The 17,679-nt window shown below is 40.0% G+C and overlaps 1 protein-coding gene across 6 annotated transcripts in view; it reads right to left on the bottom strand.

Annotated features, from left to right (window-relative positions):
- CREB5 (cAMP responsive element binding protein 5) overlaps positions 1 to 17,679 on the bottom strand; it is a 415,931-nt gene that overhangs the window by 86,068 nt on the left and 312,184 nt on the right. For all 6 annotated transcript variants that reach the window (XM_017956829.3, XM_021935938.2, XM_017956826.3 and 3 more), the window contains one exon: positions 14,191 to 14,301. In XM_017956829.3, coding sequence (XP_017812318.1) covers positions 14,191 to 14,301 — 111 coding nt within the window. The remainder of the gene's footprint in view (positions 1 to 14,190; positions 14,302 to 17,679) is intronic.

Genomic DNA, 17,679 nt, shown 5'->3' with positions numbered 1-17,679 from the left:
CTGGAACACAGGAACAACTCGCTTGTAGACTCTCTGGTCATTAAGCCATGACTTTGTCCAGACTTGCCCTTTAAGAAAATTCCCAGGAGATAAAGTTCACTGCAATGATGGAGTGAGATAAACATGGTTTTTGCTGTGATCCCATGTTCTCACATACCCCATACTGGCCTACCGAACAGCTGAACTCATTCATCAGATTTGAAAATAATCAGGTTTTTTACACTCTGTTATCACGGGTATGGTTGTTCCAGAGGGTGTGTTGGCAAAGAGCCTACTGAACCATGTCTGGGAGACCCAACCACCTCCATCCAGGGGCCTGGGGAGTTCTTGCTCCTTTGCTAGCATTTATTCCAAGTACACTTGCAAAACCTAAGGGAAACTCTTATGCAAATCAGAAATGATCCTAGGTGTTTAGGAAAAAATAATGGCAAAAGTTGGCATGGCACGATTCATGTCATTTTAGGGTACCTAGATAAAAAGTGTCAGGGCTAGACGTATTCCAAATATTTGGATAATTCAAAGTAATTTGCACAGACAGTAAAAATCTATTTGAGGTGACAGAATTTAATATATATTTCTTGGTGAGCCTTTAGTCTTTGTGCAATTTTAGCCCTAATATTTTAACATTAAAAGGTTTAATGTTATAAAGTGTTTTTGTACTTATAAGCTTGTAAACTAACAAACCATAAAACAATAACATGTGTTTAAATTTTGAAAATATACTGCACTGAGCTCTGTTTTCTAAAATAAATTTTGAACTATTTGTAAAAAATCTTAAAAGTCACATTTACTTTTTCATATTTCAATTAATTAATTGGTAAATTCAATGTAACAGCTGTGTAACTCCCATGAGTTTCTCTATCCAAGTCTCTACAAAGGACATGGTAACTAAATCCATTAATCAAAGCTAGGAGTTGAGTGCTAGAACTGACTTTTACCATATCTTTGCTGAATGATCTAAAGTAAGTTACTTAATCTCTTTTAGTCTCAGTTTTCTCCTTTCTAAGACTATGCACCTTGAACAAGTATGTTTTAAACCATATGGATTAAACCAGTGAAAGAAACAGAAGTATCCTTTGAAACAGGAGTTAAAAGTATTTCTATATATACACATATATATACATACACAGAGAGAGAGAGAGAGAGAGAGAAATTAGTATGTGCTAAATGATTTCTCTGTTACCTCATTTAATCTTTAAAAATTATCCCCATTTTGTCAATGGGGAAATGAGGAACAGAGGGGTGAAGAAACCAGGAGGTACAGATAGATCTGAAGCTAGGTAGTCTGATTCCTTGTTTTTGTTTTCAATCAATGCTTCACCTTGCTTCTTAAAAAGAACAACAACAACAACAACAAAACATTTTATTCTTAATTCCAATTGAGAGCTGTGGTTTCCCTGAAAAGGTAGCCTACTGTCTATGTGAAAGTTATGAAAATGTTTCCTAGTTCTTAAAATACAAGCTAGTGGTCATTATTAACATTATTGTTAATGATACAGAGACTTGGTATTTTCCAATTTAACACTCGAGATTTTGAATATTAAAAAATACCCCCCAAATTCCATGACCTATAGTGATTTGTGCTTCCGCTGGGGTATAGATTTGAGCTGCATTTGCTCCACAGCTCTGGGTGGGAACAGGATGATGAGCCTGGCCCTCCATCTGGGGTCAGGATTACAATGTGGTTGTGTTCCCCACTTGCTGCCCTGGGTGCAGGGAAATGATGTGCTCCATGCATGGGTCTAGGGATTCATAACATGGCCAGGAAAAACCCACCGAGGAACATCAGGGGCCTACTGTTAAAAAAATAGAGAGATTGAGAGCGAGCCTAAGTACACAGTTGACACGGATAATAAATATTTGCTGGCTAATTATCACTGCTTCCATGCATCCATACCTCCTGAAATCCAGTCACCACATTGCTTTAAGGTAACCAAAGCAAAGACAGCATGGAAGGGTCAGCTAGTCCTCTAGGGTTACTCAGAATGTGAGCTTTGAAACCAGAGCTGGATTCAAATTCTTGGTTGGCCATTTGCTGGCTAAATGATCCTGGGCACTGTCCCCTGTACATCAGTTCATTTGTCTACAAAAATGAGGACACCTACCTCATAGGACAGTGGGATAATTAAAGAAGATAACAGACATAAGTGCACAAAGTGCTTTGTGTGGGACCAGGCACAGTGGCTCATGCCTGTAATCCCAGCACTTTGGGAGGCCGAGGCAGGCGGATCACCTGAGGTCAGGAGTCCGAGACCAGCCTGACCAACATGGAGACCCGTCTCTACTAAAAATACAAAATTAGCCGAGTGTGGTGGCACATGCCTGTAATGCCAGCTCCTCGGGAGGCTGAGACAGGAGAATTGCTTGAACCTGGAAGGCGGAGGTTACAGTGAGCCGAGATCATGCCATTGCACTCCAGCCTGGGCAACAAGAGCGAAACTCTGTCTCAAAATGAAACAAAACAAACAAAAAACAACACAAAGTGCTTTGTGGGTAGTTCCTCGCTGACTCCTTACCACATAGCAAGCACACGGGGCCAGGTGTGGGGGCTTATGCCTGTAATCCCAGAGCTTTGGGAGGCCCAGATGTGAGGATCACTTGAGACCAGGAGTTTGAGGCTGGTCAACATAGCAAGACCCTGTCTCTGTAAAAAATTTAAAAATAGCTGGGCATGGTGGCATCTGCCTGTAGTCCCAGCTACTTGGGAAACAGGTGGGAGAAGCCCTTGAGCCCAAGAATTTGAGGCAGCAGTGAGCTATGATTGGAGCACTGCAGTCCAGCAGGGATAACAGAAAAAGATCCCATTAAAAAAAAAAGAGACAGAGAGAGAGAGGAAGCACATAGTAACATGGCCCATGATTGCCACTCAGTGCATGTTTAATACTGTTATATAATTAATTATTCATATTTATTCATTTGACAAATAGATATTTTCTAGCAACTATATGCCAGGTGTTCAGATCCCTCCCTTTCAGGGAGCCTAGACACTAGTAAGGAGGTTACAACCTGGTTAACAGAGGACTCACTCAACTTTAAAATAATATTCCATTAATAACACTTACGCTCCTTATATTTTCTGTTTAACTTTCTTGCTTGAGATCGGAGTCAGCAACACTTACCCATCCAATGATAATGATAAAGTGTAACTAACATAAATCTATATACTTACATAGCGACCAAGGAAATAAAAATGGCCAGAGATTGATTTGTCATAAATGGGATAAGAGCAGGATCCATGTAATCCTACCTCAGAACATTGTGAATGACATAAACACATCTCTGATTTATTTCAGATACTTAAGCATATATTTAAATAATCAAAGGCTTGGTTAAATAAACACAGAAAATGTGGAAGAGCCACAGTAATACTCCTAGAGAAGCCAATATTTTTGTATCACATAAGTTGTATAACTATAAAAATCAGAAAGCTTAAGATTAGAATAAAAACCAACCTCTAAACACTGCTCCCAAACAAAAAAAAAAGTAATACAAAACAAACACAAAATCCACAAAATAAAAGATTAAGTATATTTTTTAAATGATTCATTTAGTCTTAGCGAATGAAAGTATAATTTGTAAAGTAAGGTGGTGAAGCTGGTTAATTAATAAGAATTTTCAAAATGCAGCAGAGGAAGGACAATCTACTCTATTACTAGTTCCCTGGACCACAAGGAAGAAAAACCACCTTTACCTTAAAGTACAGAAATTCACCAAAGAATAAAATCAAGTGGCCAAAAAATATTTAAGACGACGTTCAACATTACTTATAATGTAAGAAATGCAAACAAAAATTTGGCAAAGTCTTGTTAAAATGATAATGTTAAATATCTCTGAAAATGCTGTAAGATGAAAATCCTCCTATATTATAGAAATAAAGAAAATTTAGTATAAATTTTAAGAAATTTGGAAGGGTTATAATGTTTATTCCCTTTGACCTGTGAATCCTAATTCTGAAAATCTATCCTAAGGAACTAAGTAAAGATGTAATTAGTTTCAGATTTTTTTTGTCTTTCTAATTTTTATAATCAAAGGACTATTTCTAGTACAGAAAATTCAAATATCCAGAAATAGAAATAAGGAAATAGTTAAATTTTTAAGTGATACCCCATAACATAAATTAGAAAATTATTAAAATGTTTTCAAAAAACACTTGATAGGAAAAAATACTGGTAAAATTTTTAAAAATATGATATAAACTATATTTAGTATGAACCCAATTTTGATGTATTACATACATGAACAGAGAAAAAAGGCAATCCATTAACCTGTGTGTGTGTGTGTGTGTGTGTGTGTGTGTGTGTGTGTTTAAAGTACTGAAGTCTTGGGCCTACAGCAAGAGGATTTCAGCACTAAAGTGCTAAAGCATTTGATATAAGGCCACCACACCTTCAGATGGTACCACACCAGGGGTCAAGAGGCCTCATACAGGGCTTCTCTGCAGAGCTGTACTTGACTGTGGCTGGCAGAGCCCCCAGGTACCAACGTAGAGATTTGGGGAATTTGGGGTAGAATTCACACCTGTTCAGTGTCTCTCTCCCATCTGCTTATTATGGGTCCTTGAATTCTACCATTATGATTAAATGGTAGAATTAAATTATGATTTAAGTCTCATCTTCTCCCTGGAACTTAAAAAAAAAAGTAGCCCACAGTGTGGGATGACATATTAAATCACAGTCACACCACCTCAATTAGTTTATCAGATTTTCTTCCTTCTTTCTATCAGCAAACCTTTACTGGGCACCTAGCAAGTACAGGAGAGATGGCAAACTGGGGACATGGAGCTGAATCAAACTGGCCCCAGCTCTCATGGAGCTTGCAGGCTGGCGGTGAGGCAGGTCCTTTGGACAATGACAACACGGTAAAGCTCCATGAGGAAGAGACAAACAGTGCAAGTGAAGTCTGTCCTAGAAGAAGGCATGGCTCCTGCCCACCTAGGGAAGGCAAGAAGACTTCACAGGAAAGGTGTCTTTGAGCTGAGTCTTGACAAAAGGAGTGGAGTTTGCAGCAGCAAACAGGGATTGTATGCAAGTGTAGGCAGGGCAGCCAAAGGCAGCAAGAAGCCGTCAGGAAAATGCTGAGCTCCTGAGAGGGGCTCCTGGAGCGAGATCATGGTGTGCAGAGATGAGTGGAGGAGAAGGGGCTGGCAGGAACACTGGACCAAACTGAGGCCCAGGTACCATGGAAACATGGGTATGGCACGTTCCTATGCAAGATGCCAAAAGGGAGAAGGAAGTTCCAGGAAAGGGTGCATGTGAAACACTTTACCAGCTCTGAAATTCTGCCCAAGTGTGCTCCTTACACCTCAGATCCTGCCTCTATTTTGAAAGCAAGGTTACAGACTTGCCTCTCTGGTAGCACTTTTAATCTCTGGAATACAAGGCCGCAGTTGGATTAAAATCTCATCCTCCTTGAACACTTCTGTCCTGGGGACTGTGTATACAGTTTTGAAATAAAAATAACTGAGGCATGCTTTTATTGTCTGGGACCTAAGTATCCTAGGAAGTTAATGGTTCATCTTAGTCATACTATGGCAATACAACAATCATTCAGTACAATCCAGCTTCTCAAACAAGTGATAAAAAGACAATTTTAAAAGAATATCAAAAGGGAAGACATACTCTTTATAGTTTAAACTTCAAGATTGGATTCTTGGGTTTTAACAACAACAAAAAAAACCCTAAACCTTTAGGAAAACTTTGCCTCCTCTGTCTACCTGAATGCCCCACCTTCCATCCCTTTCAAGGCACACATTTCCTGTGCTTCCCACAAAAACAAACAAAGAAACAACAACAACAACAAAAAAAAAAAAAAAAAAAACAAAGCAAGACAGAGTCATCATCCCAAAGTGCAAAGCAAACTTTCATTATTAGCTGTGCTGGCAAAAATCTTGGAAGTGTAAGCTACACACATTCCAAGAAAATGACCAAAATATATCTCTGCAAAGCAGAACTTCCCTGTAACAAGATTGTTAAATTTCCTTTTTTTTCCCCTGGCTTTTCTGACACAGCCGAACATATTTGCACAATGTTCCAAAGCAGACAGGGACACACGCGTGCTCACACGTCCACAAATACACAAGAAAGAGGCGCCTGAAAACTTTGTCTGAGAGCGGGTGTTCTGACCCAAACCATATGCAGTTTCTTTTTTGCCCAGATGCGTCTCAGTTCAGGCTCAGGAACATTAAACAAACATAAAAACAAGACCCAGCAATGCGCGTGCTGGGCTGGGTGACAGGCAGCTAGCAAATATTGGGATTGTATTTCACCAGTTGCCGTGGTTACCAAAACAGGGTGGATACTGGCAGAAAGAGAAAGAAATAAAACTGAAAAGACAATGAGTCCTAGGAGAATGTCTGTCTGAGTGTGTGTACGAGGAGCCGGTTGTGAGGGTGGAGAAGGTAGGGCCTGGAGAAAAGATGGGATGGAAAGGGGTGTTTTGAAACCCCTCTGTGCTTGTGTGAGCAGTGGATTCATTCACCACTCCACACCCAGCATGACATGGAGCTCTAGAACCTGAGTAAGATCCATGCAGGCTCAATGAAAACAGCGAGACAACACAGGGATTTGGGTTGGTGGCAGGCAAAACCAAAGCATTTTGTACTGGGTGCCAAGGGTGCCAAGGGATGAAATCCTCAGCTTGTATTCATACTCTGGCTGGCTAATAAGCCAAGTCAAGACCACCAAGTCTCTGGCAAAATCATAGAGAATTGAGCCCATTCCTTTGGGCGATTTGATGATCAGCTTCAATTCCCAGTTGACATAGAAGGGAAAAGCTGATCGGCCTCTTTCACCCCTGTGTACTTCACTTCAATAACCAAATTGCAGAAAATGCTTCATAAGCTATCACCTTACAAAGGTCACTCTCACAGCAACCAGCGGATGACTTTCCCATCAAACCCTGATAGTATATACAGAGGGAAGTTCAACAAACTTGAAAATCAGGAATCTGGGTTCTAATTCTCCTTCTTCCACTCATTAGCTTTGTGACCTTAGACAGGTTATTAACTTGAACTTCAGGCCTTTTTTCCTCAAAAGAAAGGATTTTGCCAAAAGAATCCCTGAACTCCCTTCCTATTTTGGAATTTGGTGATTCCTAGGCAATTAATCATCTCTCAATTCTTGTTTTCAAGACACATAATCAAATGTATATTCTCGTGCATCTGGAGTTCTGATCAGGTCATGGAATACAAACTCTGTAAGAACTTACTCTTCTCTGTATAAATATAAATAGATGGTTGCTAGCCCTTCTCTTATCAACGGTCTCATAATCTAATCATTTACATTTTATTTTTAAGATGACATGATGTATTCCCAAATTAAACTTTCTACAGTTTAAATGGGCAAAGTGGCAATGGCATATAAAAGTCATACTTCCAGCCAGCAGAAAGGAGATGGGGCTTCTGTTAGCTCTCAAAGTGTTAGTCTCAAAGTGCTATTGCTTTTAATTCTTTAATAACAATAGCTAAACTCAAATTCAGCACTTGTCTCGGCCAGACAGAAATATAGAGAAGACTCCTCTCCAATATTTAGTTGATGAGGTCTAGAGAGTTTAATAGGCATAAGCAAAGAGGTGATGGGGCCTGAGCTACTAATTTGAGCCTAATCTTACTTTATGCCACTGAGCTTTATTTTTACAAAGGCACGCTTTTATTCAGAATAAGTTACCATGGGAACTCCAGGGCTAGCATGATATAATAGAAACAGGATAAAAATCAAAGAAGACCTGGGCTCAGGTCCTGGTTATGCCACTGAGTGATCCTGGAAAAGTCACTTAACCTCTCTGTGTCTATAAAACAAGCATAGTAATTTTCCCTGTTGATCCTACAGGGTTGCTATGAAGCCGCAACAATATGATGTACATGGAAGCACTTTGCAATTTGTAAAGGGCTCTACTAATGTAAACTCATAGGGTAACAATCCCTACTGCTGGCTAAACATTACAATTAAGGGCTAGAACCAGGAGCCCAGTGCTTGGGTTCACATCCCAGACCATATTTTACCAACTGTGTGTTCTACAACATACCCAACCTCTCAGTTTATTCATTCATAAAATAAGATTAAGGACAGTATCTGGGCCAAGTGTGGTGGCTCATGCCTGTAATCCTAGCACTTTGGGAGGTTGAAGTGCGAGGACTGCTTGAACCCAGGAGTTCCAAGATGAGCCTAAGCAACATAGGGAGACTGTGTATCAAAAAAAAAAAAAAAAAAATCTGGGTGTTGTGGTGCACCTGCAATCCTAGTTACTAGCTGCACTACCTAGTACGTGGGAGGATTACTTGAGCCTGGAAGTTTGAGGCTGCAGTGAGCCATGGTCCCTCCATTACACTTTAGTCTGGGTGATAGAGCAGGATGTCTCAAAAAATAACAAAGGAAAAAGAATATCTACCTCATGAAATTGTTCTAAAAATTGAGAAGATATTGCAAGATGCTTAACATAGCTCCTACTACATACATAAGTGCTTGATTCAGGATGGCAATAACTACTTTCTACCATGGTGTTTTCAGAAGGAAAATCGCTTTTAAAGTGAGACACAGCATATATACGAGTGACAGTATAGATTGTTATTGTTGCTGCTGTTGTCATGGAATCTTATGTGATTCCTATTCATCTGCATGGTGGACAGCGGTTTTCACAGCAATGAGGGAGGAGGATTCTGAGAAATGTGGTCACCTTACTTCAGTCCATCATCTTCATGTTCTGATCACAGGCTACAGGGTCACATGGCTGCTGGCATGATTCAAAAGTTGATGAGAGCTTCTTTAAAGTCAATAGCACTTCCTTCCTGGTCAAGAGCTTCTGAGAAGCAGACAGCCTATTCATTCATAGTTTGTTAATCCTGGACTTTTAGGAAGTGATGCTGGGGATGATTAAAGCAAATAGGCAAATCGAAGAACTGCATTTTTCAGGAGTGGCAGAGACATGTTACCTGGAGACTGTCTTTTCATGTGTATAAGCTTTCCAGGCAACCCCATCTGGAGCCAGGCTCCTCTGTGATTTATCTGTTGGACAGTGGGTGGCCAAGGGGCACCGTAGGCAAACAGTTATCCAGCTCGATAATTAGGGAGGGGAAAGGCAAACACAAACACACCCAGGTTGACATTCAAAACAAAGTGGATATGCAACCATACCTCCCTAGTTCTTGTCTGCCAGGCTGTGTGGAGGAAACCACGAGCCGACAGAAGCACTGTTAGTAATGTATCAGTGCAGCTGACAGAGAAAGCACAATTCTAGGTAGAAATGTGAAGGCCCAAGCTCAGGGTCCAGTTTTGTGTTTACAATAAGGCTTTATCTCCCTAAATCTTTAGTGGGCCTTGGTGTCCTCACTTGTGGAAAGGGGGAATTGGAGAAGGTTCTAACTAAGTAGTCTCCATTTCTAAGATGCCTTGTCTTTCTCGTCCTTTTAGCTTCTTTCATTGATTCATCAACGCATGTACTTATGTATCTATTATGTATCAATAAACTGCAAACCTAACTATAGATGAGGTATGGACAATAAATGATCAAAATACGGCATGGCCAGTCCAAAACAATGGAAGAAATGGCATTTAGTATTGATTACTCTCAACTCCAAGGAGGACAATGACATTCCAACTTCTGTTTTCAAAGGAACAGACATACTGCTTTTCTCTCCAGGAAAAAAAATATGACATATTTAGGTATTTTTCAAAGAAATCAAATGAAGTCAGCTACTCTTGATAGGCTGATTACTTAGCTTAGAATTCATCTGGATTTATCCCACTTCATCCCACCTTCATCATCATTGCTAGGGTTGGTTCCTTCTCATTATTTTAATTCAACTCAACTCAATTAAATTAAATTCATTTCTCATTTATGGGACCTTTCTCAGTACAAGGAGCTTGCAAGATGCATAGATTATTTTCAAGGAGCTTTCAATCAATCAAGTGAGAGAGACACATGTGTAAAATAAGAAAAGTCAAGACAAGAATGTGTTTGGATAAAGAACAGTGAAGCTGTACCAGTTAGTGAGGCTACAGAACCCTGTTTAAACCAAGGGGGAATGCTACTAACCACTCTACATCTTTTCCAGGTTATTTGGAGGTATAAACTATCCTTGCAATCCTTGTCTCCCATTTTTATGTAAATAGAAATTAAACCAAGAGAATCTGATTTAATCTGCTGGTTACTGACATCTATCAGGTAGCCATATGATATTTTTATCGAAGGATCAATGTTGTGATCAAAAAGCTTTGTTATTGGAGTCTGAAACTTTAGTCTTTGCTAAGTGGTGTGTCACTGGGCCAGTTTTATTAACCGTTTGTAGCCTCAATTGCCTCAGCTGTAAAGTGGGGACAACAGGCCAGGCATGGCGGCTCATGCCTATAGTCCCAACACTTTGGGAAACTGAGGCAGTAGGATGTCCTGAGGCTAGGAATTTGAGACCAGTCTGGCCAACATAGTGAGATCCTGTCTCAACAAAAAAAAATTTTAAAAACTAGCTAGTCGCACACTTGTTATCCTAGCTACTCAGGAGGCTGAGGTGAAAGGATTGCTTCAACTCAGGAATTCGAGGCTGCAGTGAGCCACAGCCATGCCACTGCACTCCAGCCAGGGTGACAGAGTGAGATCCTGCCTCAAAGAAACAAACAAACAGTAACAATATCTCTGTCGTGGGGCTGTACTGAGGAGAAAATCAGGTCGCACCTGTACATACCTTTTTCCTATTCTCATTCCTAGTATCAACACTCCCTAGCCTTCACTAACTCTGTCTAAACTTAAGGTGAAATCTGGGCAGAGTGGTCAGAGCCCTCCATCATTTTAATCAGTCGTATATAGTAGTAACCAACTCATAGATAATGAGACACAAGACAGGTGTATGGCCAAGTCTCCACCCCCAACCCCCACTGCTTATTTAGCTTCCAAATCGTTACTGGTTTCTTTAAAGTAAAAACAATAACTTGTTTCAAAGCTAAATAGAATTGGTCTAATTCCCATAAATAGAAATGAACACAAATCTACAGAACTCTGAGAACACCATAACCACATTAGTACAGAATTATTTGCATGTTGCAGAGACTGGAAATGTATCCCAGTATGGTTTGCATTTCCCCTACCCCCTCCTTTCCTCCTTTTCCCCTTTGAATGTTAAAAATGTCCACCAGGTATCTATCCAGTGAAATTCTTTCTAGCAGACCCCACTTTCATCTAAGACACACATTGCTCCCAGGAATCTAGAAGGAAGAGCCTATGATGTTGAGAGGTTAGAAAGACAGAAGGCTCTCAGAGCTCCAAGTCTCCTCTGACCTCCAAAAGAAATCCAATATGTGCATTGTGAAGCCATGTCTGTTGACTTAATTCTTCAGAAATGAATCCATAAAATGAAATTATAATTAGCCAGAATTATGATAAAAATAGCTTGGACAGATGTGGCTACAGTACATTGATACTAATGGACATTAAATCAGAAGATTTGCACATGTGCTTCTTGATCTAGGCTGTCGTAGATTAATGCACTGGAGAGCTTGTTAAAGGCACTTGGTTTACTTCGCGCTCACTATAGAAATTACTAATTTGGGGCAAAGAAAACAGATGCACTCTAATGGGCAATCACTAGTCAGAAAAATTCTAACACAGTTGTGCATTTAAAGCAATCCTGTCTTAAACTTTTGTCCACTTCCAAGACCTCCAACTTTCACCAGAGATTTAGGATAATGGCTTTTGTCTGTGGCCAACAGGGAGCTCGAAATGGACACTCTGACAGCACTGTCCCCAGGAGAATAAGTCTGCAGTGTTTTGGTGTGGGCAACACCTCCCTTGCAGCTCTCTGGTTACTTGTGTGCTCTGGGAACACACCCTGCAGAGTGCATTCATCACAATAGTCCATGTGTGACCTTTGGAAAAGTCCTTGAAAATAGTGAAACAAGAGTTTTAGTTGAAATCTGGAATCCATTCCAGTCTTACACAGGAAGAAAATTAGGCATAGAACAACAAAGCCCATAGTTCAGAGAAACCTGGGGAGGCTCTGGCTGACATTAAAATCGTGCAAGTTTTTTTTTTTTTTTCCTTCACTACTTTGTATTTCATAAAAGCTTTTCATCTGAGCAGCCCAAAGCTGTTAGAAAATACTATATGGTTAGTATAGGGCAATAACTGATTTCTCCAGTAAAAACACAAGCATAATAAGAACAGAGATGCTGAGTGACATATTCAAATTCACTTAACACTTTTCCAGTGCTATTCTTTCAAACATAAGCAGCCAATGCTACCATTTTTCCCTTCAAATTGATGTATTGGCAGTAACAGGGGTAGAGGTGGGAGCTTGAGCAGAGAATAGTTGTACTCCCTAAGGCCCAACCCTGTGATAGAGTTAATTAGCTCAGATGCTGTGGACCTGGAAATATTCATTTTCTTAGAACATGAATCAGCCTTGTGGTGTGCTTACTCAGTAAATTTAACCCAACAAACATTTGTGGGGTAAAACTATTTTTATAAGTACGGACCAGTTCCCTTTGTTTCCAGCTGACATTATTCACTATTCATTTGCCAAACCATATGATTTATTTCATACATATAAATGAGCATAAACCTATACCACCTTTGGAAGCATTTTCCTTCTTTGCCAGCAAGAAGAGGAGAAGGACACTTTTGAGTCAAGCAGTGGCATAAAATCCAGTGAAAATCAATTGGCAGAGACATTCAGTTTGGAATTGTTTTAGAATCTACCTAACATCTATCTGGAAGGTCCCTCCAAAAGGTACAGACCCTGAAGCAGATAAGAAGATTCCAAAGTAAACCACAGGGAGTCACATCTCAGACACAGACCCTGAGTATTTATTCATATACATGAAGAACTTACATTTATTTTTCTTAAGTACCTTCACAGTTCATTTTTTCTTTTTTTCTTTCTTTTTTTTTTTTAAACAAGATACATGGCATTACTTTGGTCTCCAAAACAGATGCCAGTTTGAACTTTATTCTGCCAGCAAGTATTTGGTTTGGCTCAGCAGGGCTCAAGTTGAAAAAATATTTGCCGATTCCAAAAAGATTTAACGAGCTTTGCTGCAGATGCTGGTGCCATTTGGCACATCACAGGGACTGTGGCATAGCAAAGAGAACTCTCTCGACCACAGATTTTATTTGCCCAAGGTAGCCAACACTGGGAGCTCAGTTGATTCCTTGGGTCAAGAAGCTGCAAGTCAAATGCGTGAAGTTTCCAAGAGAAAGTGACCAAAGGAGGCATGAGAAAACTCTTGCTGACACTGAAAAGGAAGTCACTGGGTCTGACTCCACCCTGCACAGGAATTGATGGCTAACTTTCAGAACTATCAACAACATCCTCACACCAACCATCAGATACAGTCTCTAATGCTGCCAGTCAGCAGACCAGATTAATCTCCAACTTCTAGCAAAAGCTATCCTTATCCAATATCAGATGCTAGAAAGTTTGCTGCAGTCCATTTTGTAGTCATGTGATACCTTATTAATTGTGGTAGGAGAATTAAACTATATGTAAACTAAATGACCTATTTCAAGTAACTCCACTACATATAATCACCAAGCTTACTTCATATTGCAAAGACAGACACGTATTGCATTGGTTTTGCTAATATTTGGTAAAATATAGATGCATAACTCTGTCTGTGATTGGAAAGACTGACCTTACTGCAAACATATGTCATATGTTAAAAATCACTGAAGATTTTCACCTGAAATCACGCCTTTCAGTAAGAGTTGCAAGAAAATAAGAGCTCTCATCCTTTCAAATCAATGTCACTTCTGACAATATAACAGAAAACACTAAACATTTTCATGTTTTGTGGGTGCTTAAGCATCAAGCTTCTGTCTTAATGAATATGGGGACAGGAAGAGTGGCATTGAAACTGTAACTACCTTGAAGAATGAGTAGTTTTGTATTATTTTTATTATTTCACATGTTGAGCAAACATATACATACTTGGGTATATCCTACCCCAACTTGTATGAATCTACCAAAACTCCTAAACGTTCCTTTCATTAACACCACATGCCAATCCAATGCTTGTTACATGATTATCTGACTCCAAAGCTCTGTAACAAATATCCTCAAAAAGAGGGGCAGTCTCTGCACTGCCTTTCATTCACCAAAACAAAGACGGAGCCTTCTACCTGGCTTAACTAAGATTTTGGAGTCAGAGTAAAAGTCAAAAGAAAAAGTCACAGAATAATGAAAGGGTGATTATAACTGTTACTTACCATTTTGGCTTCTGAATGCATTGGCTGGACCTGGGGAGAAGCACAGGGGTTGCTGAGATTTGGACCTTGCATCCCCATGATGCTGGAGTTCACTGACATTTGTCTCTCCATCTAAGAGAAAGGAAAGAAAAGAATTAGAAGTCTGCAAAAGGCAGTCTAGGTCATTAGACAAAGCTGTACTCTTTCTGTCCAATGGATCATTTAGTATTTCTTTGAAGAAATCCTGAGAAGCCCTATGGTTTGGTGTGTGGTAAGCAATGCCCTCCTGAGCCTTGAACTCAAGCACATCAAAGAATCATCCAAAGCCATGCTTCTATACACGGTGCCCCAGGCCAAAGAGAACTACATTGTCATGGCGGATCACTTTCAAATAAGATTACCAAATATTTCCACTTTTGTATATACTCCAACTACCACCAATAGTGCTTATTTTTGTGGATGCAAAGAATAATATATCCATACGAAAACTAAATGATCTATTTCAAGTAACTCCACTAAATATAATCACCAAGCTTACTTACTATGAAAGGATAAATAATATACCAAATGGTTAACTTGGGATATCTATGGCTTTTTTTTCTCTCTAAATTTTATATAGTAAACATAAATCTTTTGGGCAGTCAAAATAATTAGTTAGAAGAGCAACACCCTCAGAGGTGGTGGGCCTTCCTGTCACCCTGGTTCCCAAACACAATCATTATGATCCAGCCAGGCATTTGAGGTGCTGCCCAGTGCATCTCTTCTTCCTTGTTACCCTGTTACTCTATGCAGCCACAGTTTCAGGCCTGGCTTCATAGCAGGGCTAGGTCTTTGGGTAAGTGAAGAAAGCGGCCGAGGGTTTTGTATTTCACAAGAATGGCTGCTCTCACATTGTCTTCCTGCTGGCCTGCCATTGTGTCTAAAATGAACATCGTTCAAATACCTGAATCGAGTTCTGGCATTTTAATCTCCAGGGTGCTCCTATTAAGAAGTAAATACAGCAAAATGTCTACTTCCATCCAGGAAGGGTGTGCTTGATTAATAATGTTTTCCATTTGGTGGAAAATTAACACTTTTAAAAGAATAAGAATAAATCAAGTACACTTAATACTAAAATCACACAGAAAAGAATTAGACTTTCCTCAGGGGAACAAGAATAGATTCTTTAATGCAAGCGTGTTTCCATTTGCCATCGGATGGAAACGAAAACAATGATTGGTAATTTTAAGAAACCAGGTTTCTGCTTAAAGTTAGCCTAGGTAGTTTTGGAAAATACAGAGTTGCTTACTATTGGAGGTGCTCAAAGAGTGGAGGACTGAAATCTCATGAACGAGAGTGAAGCTTGATAGAGATCATTGAACTAAATGACCCTTAAATGTCTCTTCCCTTGTTGCGATTCCATGACTGCAATTTCTGTTGTGTCTGCCCCGGAGGCAGGGGTATAATTATGACATAAATCTGTGGGTTAGTAGAGGTGCTAGCTAAAAGCTTTCTCTCAATTGACTGGTAGCTACTCCCTGTGACAGTTAGGAGCCATCAGCCTTACCTTAGCCTGAATGAGCTGATCAGTCATCTGGCAGTATACAGATGTGTGAAACTGTTTCAAGAGGACCTAATAAAGGTGAATTTTCTGTACATTTCCAAGCATTTCCATACAACTTTGTGAGGCCTTGACAATTCAGTAAAATAAAATGTTTACTCCCACACACCCCCCCTAAATCTCTGAACAGCTACTCTAATTTTTAAAATTATTTTTATTGTGGTAAAACACAAATAACATAAAATTACCATTTTAACCTTTTAAAAGTATCATTAGGTACATTAAATTCAGGGCCATTAAGTACATTCATGTACTGTAATTGTAAATCATGAAGAATTCAAGAGTTTCACTGCTTTAAAAAAATTCATGTTACTTTTATCTCCCCTTCCAGAGGCTGGTGGATGGGAGAGCTGGAATAGTATTTGACCCCTTATTCCGACTGGTGACCCTCTCAGAGAGGGAAATCGAATTCCAAAATAACTTTTGCTTCCAGTTTGCCAAAGAAGGATCTTTCAGGAGTACAGATAATTGTCCAGAGCCTTCCAAGCTACTAGTTATATAAAGAGGTAAGAGTAGCCTGCTCACAGCTTCTGGAATTGTAGTCAGCAATGCTTCCCACTTTTTGGAAAAGTTACAGTCTCTACCTAACCTGTGGCTCACAAAATGCCAGTTTTAAACAGGCTGATTTACCTATTTAAAAGAAGTACATTTCCAACTTCATGACCGTTGTCTTACAGACCTAGAGTGTCAGCAAGAGCCTCTTCAAAATAAATATTTGGTGTTTTGGACTAATAAGGTTCTGTCTGCACCAGGAGCTTGACTTTAAGGAGTTGATTAGAATAAAAAGCCCAGAAGATGGGAGTGGCTTTGCTGAATTCTGGGCAACATTTAGCACTGCAGGTAAAATACCCGTGTAAAGGATTTCGCCTTCTGCACACACTGGAAAACAGGTGCTAGCATGTCTGTAGTTCAGTGAGGTTTTGTCATTATAAATGTGTGTTCACGCTTCCAAATTATTAAAGCATTTGAATTTCAAGATAAGAAATCACAACCCAGTGAACTCCTTGAGGGCAATGGCTGCCTTGTTGTTCATCCTGTCCCCAGCACCCAGCACGGTACTTGGCACACAGAGGTGCTCAGCAAGTTTGTGAAATGGATGAATGGGCAAATGGATGAAATAATACATCATTTTGTTTCACGCCTAGACTTCATAACATGTGTGGTCCAGCAGCAGGCACTACAAATCCGTGAAGATTCTTGTCCTCACTTATAGACACAGTCTTATCTTTTATACCCAGGGAATCATGGTCTTCCAGGGCAGAAGCTCTAGGGGAAGAGGCTCCCCTGTGACCAGGTTTGAAATGCCCAATTTATAGTACAGGAACTGGTGACATGATAATAAGGAAGAAAGGGAGTAGGCTTCTAGGGCCTGGAACTCTTACGATATGCTTTTTAGAGATCTTAAGTTAATGTTTATTTGTTACATTCATGTCCCTCAAGACCAGGGCTTCTCAACCTCAGGCCTGTTGAATATTGGGCTAAATAATCCTTCATTATGGGGGCTGTCTTGTGCATTGCAGGATGTTCAGCAGCATCCCTGGCCTCTACCCACTAGGTGCCTGTACCTTCCCACCGACCCTGATTGTGACAACCAACGGAGTCTCCAAATATTGCCACATATCCCCTGGGGGACAAAATCACCCCCTAGGTGAGCATTGCTGCTCTAAACTGACACCTATTCCCATGGCAGCTGTACACATCAATGTCACAGGTTTGGGAGCTCTTGACCATGCAGCTGAACCTTTGCTGCTACTCTGAAGCACTAACAGGAGGTCAAGCTGTAGGAATAAATTGTGTGGTAGAAACTGGTTTCTCTGGGTCTTTTTAGCCTACGTGTCTCATCTTTGTCCCTGGGAATCGTGCACAGCTTAGCCAAATTAAAAAAAAAAAAGTCTCAGCAGTGGTATTTT

The sequence above is a fragment of the Papio anubis genome, chromosome 4 (assembly GCF_008728515.1).
Source record: "Papio anubis isolate 15944 chromosome 4, Panubis1.0, whole genome shotgun sequence".
Lineage (NCBI taxonomy): Eukaryota > Metazoa > Chordata > Mammalia > Primates > Cercopithecidae > Papio > Papio anubis.
This window is presented reverse-complemented; position numbering and strand designations above follow the sequence as displayed.